The sequence below is a fragment of the Podarcis muralis genome, chromosome 10, assembly GCF_964188315.1.
Source record: "Podarcis muralis chromosome 10, rPodMur119.hap1.1, whole genome shotgun sequence".
NCBI lineage: Eukaryota > Metazoa > Chordata > Lepidosauria > Squamata > Lacertidae > Podarcis > Podarcis muralis.
This window is the reverse complement of record NC_135664.1, coordinates 28,089,859-28,103,294: the sequence shown is the minus strand read 5'-3', so window position 1 is coordinate 28,103,294 and position 13,436 is coordinate 28,089,859. Positions and strand designations below refer to the sequence as shown.

General features: G+C 44.9%; 1 protein-coding gene across 4 annotated transcripts in view; it reads right to left on the bottom strand.

Annotated features, from left to right (window-relative positions):
• TMEM117 (transmembrane protein 117) overlaps window positions 1–13,436 on the bottom strand; it is a 223,069-nt gene that overhangs the window by 5,465 nt on the left and 204,168 nt on the right. For 2 of the 4 annotated variants that reach the window (XM_028747090.2, XM_028747091.2), the window contains exon 8: window positions 191–2,588. The exons of 1 other annotated variant lie outside the window; for it this stretch is intronic. In XM_028747090.2, the coding sequence (XP_028602923.2) occupies window positions 1,948–2,588 (641 nt within the window). In that variant the 3' untranslated portion in view covers window positions 191–1,947. Of the gene's footprint in view, window positions 1–190; window positions 2,589–12,866; window positions 12,944–13,436 lie in introns of those variants that run through there. One more of the 4 variants, XM_028747092.2, reaches the window with a different exon arrangement.

The following is a 13,436-nucleotide window of genomic DNA, read 5'->3' as shown; positions in this document are numbered from 1 at the left end:
TGAGTTAGTCACTGCCTCTCAGTCTAGCCTACTTCAAAGGGTTGTTGTGAGTGATTAAATGTGGAGGGGGAGAGCCAAGTAGAACTCCCTTGAGCTCCTTGAGGAAAAAAGCATTAAATAAAATAACAAGGAATTTGTTTATTTATTATCTAACAAGGCAAAAGAGAAAATAATCACAATTACACCTTGATTTTGTTTCTCAGTTTTCTTTTTTATTAGCAGACACAGTGTTAATTCCTCAGAGTAACAAAACAACACAGAATTTGCTATTCTATTTCATGCATTCAGTCCTCGTACCACAACCAGCCAACAAAGTCTATTCCCTTGGTGGCATTGCCCAAGTTGCCTGCTGGTAGACCCAAATGCAGGGGCAGCCAGATATCAGGCTTGATGGATCTATTTTGTTTTCTGCTTGGACTTTGAGATCCACCAACCAGAGCTGGATGCAAAACGATGGCACCAGGGGATGAGGGTTGGGCTTCTATATACTTAATATTAAGCACCTTTTCAACCCAAGGATTTGTGTTCAGGACCGGAATAGCTTTCACAGTCCTTTCACACATCAGTCAATCCCTGGTTCCCCATCTCCCCAAGTTTTTTATATTTCAGCAACCTGATTTTAGGAGCTGGGAAGTCTTTTTGAGAATGATGAACTCTTGCCGACCTACTGCAACTCACCCTGAGATCTACCAGCTGATGCTGAGTTACTTTCTGCCCATGCTTGCCCCAGTGCATGTTTACATCGGAGTTCATCAACACTGCAAATGCTGCCCCCTGATAGCTTTAAGCGCATTCCCAATATTGGTTCTTTGGCATTGCTTTGGTTTTGGCAAAGATCCTGACTTGTCCCACTAACACTGCATTTTAACCTTTTACTCCTAAAGGAGAAGGGCAGGATTTTTAATCGAGTGGCAATTCATCTCTAATTATGGAAAACGTAATTAGGTATTATCACCTAACTGCAATTACTTGTGGAGAAAGTCACATGTCCCTAAGCAGTGACCCATGCTACATTATCAGTCTGATGTTATGAATCGGCGTTTGTCTCTGGAAGCTAGCCAGCAAAATTAAAAGGGAATCAACATGCTTCTTTGAAGTCCAGCTGTTGAAGTCATTGCCTCTATGCATCCATAAATAAAAGCCGGGCTTTCATTGCCGTTGCTTATGAGGAACCCTTTCACAAATACATTGACCGTTGACATCAGGCCTGCGTTGTTGACAACACTCATCAAGTGAGGTTCCAAATTGTGGGTAGACCATGTAGACCACTACTCTCCAGATGTCGTGGACTCCAATTCCCATCACCCATAGTCAGCATGCCAGTGGCAAGGGAGGAATGGAATTGTAGTTCATATTATCTGGAGTGCACAGCATTGGCTAACCGCATTGGACGGTCTGTAGGATGTAGCAGATTCTCAACAGTTTCCCACACCAGTCTGCAAACAGAGGGATTCCTTTGCTGCCCCACAGAGTCTACTATCATCCAAGTCTTAGAAGGGGCGGAGGAGGATGTTCTGGAGTGAGACTTACCATGTTCAGCTAGTGGACGACACATTCTCTAGCCAAGTTCTATAAACCGAAGTGCCCTTTCAAAATAGTTGCAAAGGACAGCTTCAGTTCTCTTCCCCATGCTGGAGTCAGAAGGACCATTTAAAGTTTCAAGGCACCACCAAAGCAGCATTTTAAACCTGCAGGTTGTCATCTAGTACACTATTGCACTTTTGAAAGAAGCAATCTATAAAGGAATGTTTGATATAATACAATAGGCACAAGTCATTATAATACAAGTAGAAAACAAAGCCATAGAAAAAAAAAGCATGTTGAGCACCGTTGGGGTATAGGTTGTATCTCTTGTTCTTTAGACTACGTAAACTGTCACTTTACAAAAAAGTTAACAATGAAATCTGACCACAATTGCTTATTTCGCTCTTTCCAAAAGAGATGTTATTAGGTTAAAGAGTTATTCTTAGGTACGGGAGGCTCTCTTATCGGTTGCAGGGGGCTTGGCTGTTCACTTAAATGTGCGCTAAGGTTTTCTGATGTCAGGAGGGAAGAATTAAAGACGATCTCGCTCAAGTCTGACTTGATGGATATAAAATGTGGATCTTCGCAGCTTAAGGGCTCCTCTGCTAAAACCTGGGTGTTCTCTCGCGTCATCGCCACATCGGATGGTGATTTCCTTTTCATGCGTGTGTACGATTTGTCAAGATTTTCCATGCCTTGGTCGGTTTTCTGAAATCGCCCAAAGAACCAGATGAAGAAGCCAAACAGTGCGAAAGCCAGTAGACATGGAATGAAGGCCAGACATTTGACATCTAGGCTCGCGCCAATGTACCGGCTATGCAGAAACATGTCACCTTCGGCATAGGTCCTGTTGGTCAAAGGGTTAGTGTTGTTTGATCTCCATTCCCAAGACAGTTTGGTTCTGTTGAGGTCCTTCAAGCTTTCTGAGTCTTCTACTGTGTAAATCTTCTGCCCAGGACCAATATATTGACCATATTCATGGGGCTTGTAAAATATCTGATTCTTCCACATGTTCAGATCCAAGATCAAAACAAGGAATATGATTCCATAGTTAAACCACTTGCCTGTAGCAGAAAGAAAAATAAGGAAAGCATATGATGAGTCAATCTGTACCAGGAGAGCGAAAGGTACAGGCAAAGTCACTCAGAAGACTATGAAGAGAGCATTTTCAGTTAATTTGTACAATGAGGTTTGAATTAAATACGCAGTAGAGTCAGATTGGTGACTGGAAAAGTTTTACTGTTTCAGAATTATGCCTTGTTTTATAATAAATCATTTGGGAACGGAAACCCAGAAGTACAACAAATTGAATTCATCTGTAGGTGACCTGTGGGTTTAAAATACTAGGAGATGCAGTGTAGATCAATAAACCTAAAGAGCAGCTGTTTTGGGACACAAAAATCCTTCCAGAAAAATAAAGGCCACATCTAAAGGACCATCTTGCAGGTTACTAAAGTGTCACTAGGACTGATCACTCATTTGTTCAGAATTAGTGCTACTGCTACAGTGGTGACTGCTAGATTCTATGTAACTCACTTCAAGGAGGGCAGAAGGCGGAAGCCTCAGGCATTTATGCAGCAGAAAATTCCAGTAGTCAAGCATTCAAGGCTAGAGATTTGTAGCAACTAGTCTATGTTATGCTTGCCTAACACTACTGCTGTATCTGATGCTTCCTTCTTATTAGGTAACAACAACAACAACAACAACAATTCTTTCCTGCCCTTAATGATCAGGTCCTGGGAAGGCTACAGCAATTTAAAAATACAATATTAAAAATTGTTTACAAGATATTATGATCAAGAGAAGAGGATGAGTCTTGAAAATCTTTTTTAAAAATCTAGTTTAATGAAGTTATGTAAGAGAGAGGGACAGAGAGAGGGGGGATGGGTCCTACAATATATATCAATGGGTTATTGCAAAGAGGTGCATCTTCAATATACAGAAGAAACGCTATAATAAAGGTGCCAAGCACACCTGTTTGTGGAAGGAGTGCCACAATTTAAGAGCTGACACAGAAATTCTTTCTCCTGGGCCACCACTCTCAAATTCTGAGCATGGTGGAACTACCAAGAAGGACTGTGGGGAAAGATTCCTTGCCACCAGTGCCACATGGCAGGTGAGATAATCAGCGGCCGAGCTATCCGCTCTGGCTCCTAGAGTGTTGCACATGCCGCGCACCTGGGGTGGGGTGATCTGCCCAGGGGACGGGGCAATTGGGCCTGGGGTGTGTGATCCGGCACGGCAGTGTTCATGCTGGGAGGGCGATCTGGTGTGCTGACGATTGTGCTGGGGGTGCCATCCAGCGTGGCCACGATCGTGCCAGGGTTGCCATCCGGCGTAGCAGCGTTTGTGCCGGGGGGTGAGATCCAGTGCAGCGGTGATTGCACCAGGAGGTGCCATCCGGCGCGACCGTGATCATGCCAGGGGTGCCATCTGGTGCAGCGGCGATTGTGTCCGGGGGGATTTTGTCAACCCCCCCTCAGGGATGACACACGGGGCAGCCTGCCTCCACCGCCCCCCTTCCTACACCCTTGGTGATAATCTGGCTTCACCACATTTGGTTAGGTTTAGAGTGAGATTTACCCCACCAGCACTAGTCACTGACACATTACATTGCATATAGGTCATTAGACTACCAATGTGACCTACATACTGCATAGCAACCATGAAGGAGAAGAAGGAACAATTGCGTCCATGGCTCTGCTCATCTCATCATTCCACCAGGTGAGGAGAGCCCTGACAGGAACATGAGACATATCTTTAAGGAGTAGGGGAAAAGGTTAGAGAAGAAATTTTAAGAACCCTGTATTTGTCTTCTCTGAACTTACAAATTGGACAGTATTGCCAAAACTTCGTGTTACAGTTTCCTGATCAAATCTCTCTGACTGCTCTTGCCCTCCTTGAAATAATTGTGTTCTTCAGCTGGGCAGCCTTCACATATGAAGCAAAGAGCTTCTTTGTTGCTTACTATGTCACCACAAAAACTCCCTCTTTACTCCCCAAAGGTGGCAACCACACAATCACAGTGCTTGATCTCCAGCTATGAAGGAAACGACCTCCTCATAAATGTGTTCAATTAGCTGCCCCTCAGGTGCTCCAAACTGCTGAATCTATGTGAACTGCTGTCTGGATGCTCACTGGTCAGATGTCCTGGGAATTGCCAGAACATGTGAACACACAAATTGCTCTGCCTTTATCCCTCTGTCCTACAACGAGCCATCCATCTCTCCTAATAATAGCCGGCTTCCATGGATCTATCACTTCTGTCTTATGAAGGTTCTCTCCTCCCACCTGGTCAGCATAAACCCTGTGTGCCTGCATTTCGGGAGGAATTTTTTCCAGGTGTCAAAGCCATTCAGGCCTTCTGTTTCCCATTCCCGGAATGGAGCAAAAAGAGCAAATTAAGGACCAGCTCTTTGTCTGTGTGGATTTCCAGTAGCTAACGTTTCAAAATGCTTCTGTTTGTTGAGCCCTCTCATCTCAGTTACAGCCATCGCAAGGAGCATCAAATGCTTCTGTCTGTATCTCCAGAAAGCACTTTGCTGCTATTGAGTGCCTTGCGAGGATGTTTGCAGACACACATACTGTACACAAATGAACAAAACAGGAATCCCTCAGAGACCTTCTGGAACAACCGCTCTGCTTGGATTGCTTCGCTTTGACCTCTGACCTTTCTATTTTTGCCCACAGGGTCCCCGAGGCATCTCTGTGTCTGGAGCGCCTGCAGTCAGTCCAGACACACATCCTCCGCCTTCGCTGTAACCACCAGCCTCCCTATTCTGATGACAACCAGCAGCGAGATTCTTTCGGAGTCTGGCGGATACAACTTGGTTGCTTAAAACACTGGGTTTCCTTTGCTGACCTTTATTTCTAAATCTGCGGGCATTTTCTAGCATGGTACATATTGATCTCCAGCATATCTATTTCAGTTGGAATGACTGTAAGCGTATTGTCAATCTTTATACCATAAGGGAAACTCAGAAGCTCTCTTATACCAGCCCAGATTATTCATCCACCGAGCCCCCTCTTCTCTCTTTCAGGGGTAGCTAATGTAGAAACTCTCCATCGTTCCTGATGATTGGCCGTGCTGGCTGGGGCTGCTGGAAACTGGAATCCAACAACTTCTGGAGGGTGTGGTTTTGACTATATTGGACTTGGATCTGCAGCCCACAGTCTCAGGGAGCAAATACCTTTCCTATCGACTGCTACAAATTCTTTCTTAACTGTACATGCCTGTCAGGCTTCAGGGAATCAGCTTCCTTCCTCGTGGATGTAGATAAGCAGAATAAAGGAAAAGGAGTCTTCTTACCAGTTAGAAACTTTAATAATCACAGAGAGAGAACAAAGGACCCATTTCCTAGGAATGGCAGTGCTTCCAATTAAGGATCCTTCCCCCTTACATCCCTATTAATCTACATCACTTCTACGTCTTGTGATCTGAGTATGTACCCTCTGTGCTTTGTGTGCTTTCTGTTCTGCCACTTTCTCAGTGCTTCTTGACCTTGGGGAGAGTGGAGCAATGCTTTCCAGAGACAGTGAATTTGTTCACCCTCTCTCTCTCCCAGTGTTTCATCTCCTAGCTGTTCCCCATCCAGTATTTCCCAGCTTCTGCCTTCTGAACTATGCCCCTCTGCAAACCACTGTTCCAAATCTATTCCTTCTTCCTGCTCCTGGGAAGATTCAGGATACGGATATGGAGCAGGGGGAGGGGGAGGTTCCCACCATTCCTTCTCAGTGCGGCCCTCCTCAGCACGGACTCTGACAATGCCAGGGTTTTAACCTGGGACTTTCTACATATAATGTATTTTCCTGGACGGTTCATCCCACTTTGCCCCTTGAAGCAAAATGGAAAGTGCCCTCTGCCCTGTTGCTGCTGCCACCAGCACCAGCACCACCATAACTGGTCCTGCCACTGTCACATGTACCACCCACTGCCACATCTGCACTGGCAGAGAAGCGATTCTGGCACTGGTGCTGATTTAAGGTGAGCTCTCGGCTGAAATCATGCAAGATCTTGTGCACTCGTATGATTTTGGTGAGATCTTGGCCAAAATCATGGAGATGCTCATTAAATAGACTGAAATAACATCCCCTTGCTCAATATTGCAAGTGTTTGAATCTGAATTACCTGGACCTTTATAGATCCAAACTATGCATCCAGTGTGGCTGGATAATAAATAGACTTTTTTAAAATAAAGGAACTAGTCTAGCCCCTGAATCTATTTTAACAAGGAGAGTGGATAACCAAACTCACTTCTAAGTCCTACAAATCTCCCAGGGTACCATGGAAACTAGGCTATGCTGTGTATTTACATAAACTGCTGCCTAGGAAAGAAAGCACATGCGTTTGCAATGAGCCATCTGTCAAGGGAAATCCAGATGAGTTAAGCAGATGCAAAAACACAAGATTTCTCTATGCACACAGAAAGAAGAAAGAATGGAAGCAAGACCGAAGAATATTTTGTTGGAATTCTGCCCGGGTCAGAGGAATGTGCCACAGCGTAGGCACCGGCAGATATTCCTTGTCGACCTCCCCGCTGCGCCACTCTGCTGATAAGCAGGCGAGGTCTCGGCGATTCTTCTCAGATGTGTGAGAGGAACACACCGTTCTTCCTCTCTCCCCTTTGGTGTCCCCCAGGGAGGGGAAAGAAGCAGACAGAAAACTATTTACATCGTTTATTTCTGCCTCTCATATCAGTACAGAGAAACATGTCTGCACTCGACAACAGCAAGAAGAAACTCCACCCAAGTACTTCTAGTACAGGTCATATGACACACACACTGAGCTAACATCCGGTGCTCAGTACAGAATGGACAGCCCCTTTGTTTCCATGGCAACAGTCACAAACATCCTGTCTGGCTTTCCAGCCACAAGCAGCTGACTGAGCTGCTAGAGCCTTTGCTGGCTGCAGCATTGGTGCTTTATGGTAACATACTCCCCCTAAAGTATCAATGCTTGCTGCGAGCAAAGCGTCATCCAGAGAGGAAAACAAACAGTTGTTATACTTATAACATTCCTCTGTTGTTTCAGTTCCACCCTTGGAACTACCCGCCACTGGTTTAACCAATGTACCTCTCTGGTTGTGTGACTTCGCATTACCTTGGTAAACAACTCTCTGTTGTGCCTTTGTCTCTGACTCAGACACAGCTTCAATCTGTCCTTGATCGTTTACAACAGCAACACATGCTAGGTTAGCAAACTCCTTTGAATACCTCTTGGGTGGTACACCCTTCGTTGCTCTCTCAGACCTACGTAAGAGTTGCTTCTCTTCTCTGCTTTCTGGTTCAGCCTTTGAACTCTCTGGAGAACCAGTAGTAAGCTTAATCAGTGGTTCATCCTTCTCTTCTGAGGGTCTAGTCATTATTTGAGATTTCCTCTCAATGACTGTGACAACTGAGCTGTCTGAGCTATCGCTGTCATCATCAGTACCACTGAACTCAATAAGATCAAACTCATCATCATCATCATCAGAATCATCTGTGGGAAAAGTGTGAACAATCACTCTCTCCTGTTCAGGAGCACTCTCTAGAAATCTTGTGAGAATCACCTGACCAGATTCAGACAAAATTACTCTATAGAGACCTTTCTCATAACCCACAAAAATGCCTCTGGCATCCTTTATCCCACTTGGAGCTTCTGTTCTCACATGAGACCCGAAAACCTTAAAATAGGCAACAGAAGGTTTTCTATTGAACAGCTTCTCAAATGGAGAACATCCTAACTCTGTTGAGACTTTTCTCAACCACACATGAAGATAGGACGTTAACGACTCGGCCCAATATTCATGTGGCAAATGTGAACTCAGCAATTGCGCATGCATCCCCTTTTGCAATTCTTTGTTCACCCTAACACAGACACATTTCTTCCATGCTTCTTCGGAACTAGCAAGTTTGTGTCTTATCCCTTTTCCATCCAGGAACCTCTGGAAATCCTGTAACAGAAAAATTGGCTTGTCATCTGTGAAAAGACAATCAATGTTAGCATCATGCATACTTTTAACCTTGTCACAAAACTCCTGAAACTTTTCTAAAGTTTCTTGCGGTTTCTTCATCACATAAACCCAAGAATAATTAGTGTAACAATCAACACACAAAAGGTAATATTTTGCACCGCCTCTAGATGGTTCTAAAGGACCAATCACATCAGCATACACCCGCTGAAAAGCTCTGTCGACCTTGCTGGTCACCTTCCTGGTGCTCTTGTTGGTCAGACCTGTAAGAGAAATTTCGTTAGAATCAGAAGAATTACATTTCATGTAATCACTTTGATCAAAAGTCAACAAATACAGTCCATCTTTCTCTTTTGCAGTAAGAAACAGTTCTCCATCTTTGTAGATCTTGCATCTTTTAGCATCATAGTACAGTTTTAGTCCCTTCTTTGCAATCTGCGAAGCACTCAGCAGACTATATCTCAGTTCTGGAACCAGGTAAACATCGCTTATAGTCAAGTTCAGACTCTCAAGATACACAGTTCCAATTCCGGTCGCTTCCAGTTCTTGACCGTTGGCTTGTTTCACAGTGAAGCTTTGCTTCTTCAACGTCGAAAACAGTTGTCTGTGTGGGCAGAGATGCTTCGTTGCACCCGTGTCGATTATGAAAGCGTTCTCAACATCTGGCGTGGTTCCTTTCGCCATCATAGCCTTTGCAGGTTTCACCTCGCACTTGGTACGGCTTTTGCTTGATGCCTCAGGCTTTGCTGAGCTGTTCTTGGCTCCTTTTGACTGTCGCGGCTTCCTACAGTTCCGCTGTAGATGCCCAGTCTGTCCACAATTATAGCATCTGACGGCGCTCAATGCTACAGCATGCTCTCCAGTAGCATTAGCAGTGGGAAGATTTGAACTCTGTTCTCGCCTCCCCCTGTCCTTCACTTCCAGTGCAGCAAGTCTGTCGTGTTCGTTCAGGACCACCGCACACACTCTCTCCGCGGTCAGGTCTTGAGCAGGTAGCGAACCAAGCTGACTGGCAACAACCTTGTAAGTCCTATTCAGGCTGTTTATCATCATGAAGCAAAACACTTCTTCCTGTAGACGAAAATTGCGTTCCACCATCTGTTGACGCAAAAACTTCATTTCTGTCAGGTGCGCTTGAACATCTCCATCAGGCGCTAATCTCAGATTGGTCAACTTCTCAAAATACAGCAACGCTGAAGAACCTGCATCTCTCTGATGCGTTGTACGCAGCGTATCCCAAACCTCTTGCGCATATTCCAAATGCTGAATATGCACCAATTGATCATCTGAGACGCACAGTATTATAGCAGTCCTAGCCTTCACATTCTGTGACTCCCAAGCACGCGTTGGTGCAGCAGGAATGGGGTTCTCAATCACTCCAAACAGTCTCTGATTCTGCAACAGGGCCTTCATCTTTACAGACCAAGATGAATAATTGTCATTGGTCAGGAGGGGTGGAGAAGGCAGGCCTCCCCCCTTCTTAGCATCCATTTTGAGTCCTTGCATTGACTCTAAAACACAAGCCTCTAAAATCCAATAGCTGGCTTGTTTACTTCCTTTGCACCTGGCAGCTCTGACACTGGCTGCGTTGGAAAGTCCCTTCCACCAGTTCGTGAGGACCTAGTCATAACAAAACTTTGTTTTCGCCTCTCTGAGGCATAGACTGACTGTCCAGCCCTCTCGAGTAACTTTCCAGTCCTCCTTCACTGAAGGACGTCGCTTAGCAACAGCGCATATCTCTCCTCGGACAGGAAACCACAAAAATGCTTGGTATGCAGGCCTCTTCCAAGTTGGAGCTGCTTTCCCACACACGCTCTCCGTGAAGCAGAGAATGAATCAATCTGCATTCACACTTTTAAGCCCTTATAAAATCTCATACCTTGGGCATCGGCTTGGCTGTCAGCTTCTTCTGGTCAGCTTCTGGCTGCAGAGGATCAGCCTCTCACAACAGGCTTCCATGGAGCAGAGGAGGACACTTCACCAGCCTCTCATGCAGATGTCCGATGAATCGCAACCATCCTCTGCTACCACTGTTGGAATTCTGCCCGGGTCAGAGGAATGTGCCACAGCGTAGGCACCGGCAGATATTCCTTGTCGACCTCCCCGCTGCGCCACTCTGCTGATAAGCAGGCGAGGTCTCGGCGATTCTTCTCAGATGTGTGAGAGGAACACACCGTTCTTCCTCTCTCCCCTTTGGTGTCCCCCAGGGAGGGGAAAGAAGCAGACAGAAAACTATTTACATCGTTTATTTCTGCCTCTCATATCAGTACAGAGAAACATGTCTGCACTCGACAACAGCAAGAAGAAACTCCACCCAAGTACTTCTAGTACAGGTCATATGACACACACACTGAGCTAACATCCGGTGCTCAGTACAGAATGGACAGCCCCTTTGTTTCCATGGCAACAGTCACAAACATCCTGTCTGGCTTTCCAGCCACAAGCAGCTGACTGAGCTGCTAGAGCCTTTGCTGGCTGCAGCATTGGTGCTTTATGGTAACATATTTAACATGGACTAAAACACACATTTGGAACTCCTCACTACAAAGGGATTTAAGAAGAAGTCATAGTGTGGGGGGTGTTACTGGAGCATAAAATAATAATGGTGCACATTAGGGCACAGACATCGGTATTGTTGATGTTTCCATCGTGCTGGTCTTGACAGAGACCTGATGAGCAATGTTGGAGAGTAATTGGTACTGACCTTCTCCAGTCTTGTGGCTCCCTCACTTCAGAGTTCAATTTGAGGATTAAGGGGACAATTAGTTAAAAGAGGTGTTCCATTCCGTGACACACTGGCTCCACCATGCACAATTAACATATGTCATGCTCAGGGATTTCAATATATTTTTTCTTGTTTATAGACCACAAGGTTGAGGTGATAGATTTTGCTCTGAACACATTGATTTGATGTCCATTAATGGAGCCAATCTAACAAGAACGACAACTTGAATAGAATGAAACTGGCTTCAGACACCGTCCCCACCCCCCACCAGTGCATTACAGGCAATTCACATTTATCTGGTCACACACTCACAGCCAATCAGGTATCACATTTATCAACCTGATTTTTACAGAATGCCTGGTAGCTGAAAATGCAAATTTGGCATTCCTTTCACAAACTAATTATACTCAGCCTGTGTGCTAAAGGTAAAACAAAAGCAGAATAACCCTCATCCCATAAAACCAAAACCAAACCCATACGAAATGGGTGGATCTCATATGGTCTGGAAGGATCGAAAGAAAGCTGCTGAAACCAAGACAATTCTTAGAGATTCTGAAGTACAACAGGAAAGGGTGTCTAAAGGTAAAATTTCAAGCGACAAAGGGTGTTTGGTGGGGGGAGGGGAGTGTAAATACGGTACTAAAAAGACATATTTCTAAATATTATTCAGAAAATGAAGTTGAGAGATGAATGTCCTTTGACATTGTTGATCTGGGTTTGGGGCCAAATCATGTCTTTGAGTATCTGGTGTGACGGCCTAATATCATTGCCCCACAACAGGGTCAGGAGCCATTTCAAATTCAGAAGAAGAAGAAGAAGAGTTTGGATTTGATATCCCACTTTATCACTACCCGAAGTAGTCTCAAAGCGGCTAACATTCTCCTTTCCCTTCCTCCCCCACAACAAACACTCTGTGCGGTGAGTGAGGCTGAGAGACTTCAGAGAAGTGTGACTAGCCCAAGGTCACCCAGCAGCTGCATGTGGAGGAGCGGGGAAGCGAACCCGGTTCACCAGATTACGACTCTACCGCTCTTAACCACTACACCACACTGGCTCTCAGTCAGGATTCCAGAAAATCCAAAGTCTGGACCACAACAAACTCTAAAATAGTTTCTGAAATGTGACTTAAAATCTGAGTTTGCTGGGAATTCTGTATTTATCCTGGACAGGAATGTTCTAATGCAGGAGAAAGTCCATTTGATGCCCTTCAGATGTTGTAGGACTCCAACCGCCATCCGTTCCAGCCACCATGGACCGGGATGATGGAAGCTGCAACTGAGCATCATCTGAAGGGAACCACGTTAGCTCCACTATTAGAACTGTTCTCTCTGTGTTCTGCATGCTAATCTTATGCCAATGATCTGAAAAATACATCACAAGCAACTTCTGGCTTTTCATAGACCTCTGCTGAATCACTGCTGGAGACCTTTAACCAGCCAGTTCCAGGCCACTTCATCTTCCAAGTGCCACCAATTATTTAGATGTCCTGCCAACTACAAGCAGAGAACCATTTCCAATTCCTCCAGTGAGTTATTGCTGCACAATTGGAGGACACATTCCTGGCAGTGCCAGAACACTGGGTAACAGGCAGGGATGTCCTCCCAAATGCTTTTTTCAAAGTTTTTTTAAGGAGAGAGAGAGAGAGGCCATTTCCATTTGGCTGTTCTTCTATGACAACAAAATACTTCAGAGAAGGCATGATGTAAAGCCTATTGGCTGGTCCATGTGTGTCGTGAACTTCTCCCTTGGAGAAAGGGAGGGGGGAATGGAAGAATCATGGGTAAATTTTGTTGCTGTCAGTTTGGTATATTCCCTTCCTGTTTTTATTTTAATCCGCTGAAAAAATGCCCATTTCTTGTTGCCAGCTTCTGTGATCTATGCATGGCCTCAGCAGGTTTCATAGCTACGGCATTCATTTTGCACCAAATGGACTGAATAACAAACATAGCCACTTCATATACAGAGTGCATCATTTCCAAAGAACCTGTTTGATCAGTAATTCACATCACCTGAAATGTTTTCAGGTGTTGTATATATTCTTCTAGATTTGGACAGGGAAATCACAGCGTGTCTGCAAGCAACACAGAAAGCTTAGAAAGTTCCAAAGTTTGAGAACTGAGCTCAAAACCCAGCATTGATTTAACAACAGATGGGCCTAGCAAAGCCCACCCAAAGGGATTTTCTCATGCCGAGTTGATGTGCTTTATGATTCTCCTAAAAAATGGCACAGAGCTGAG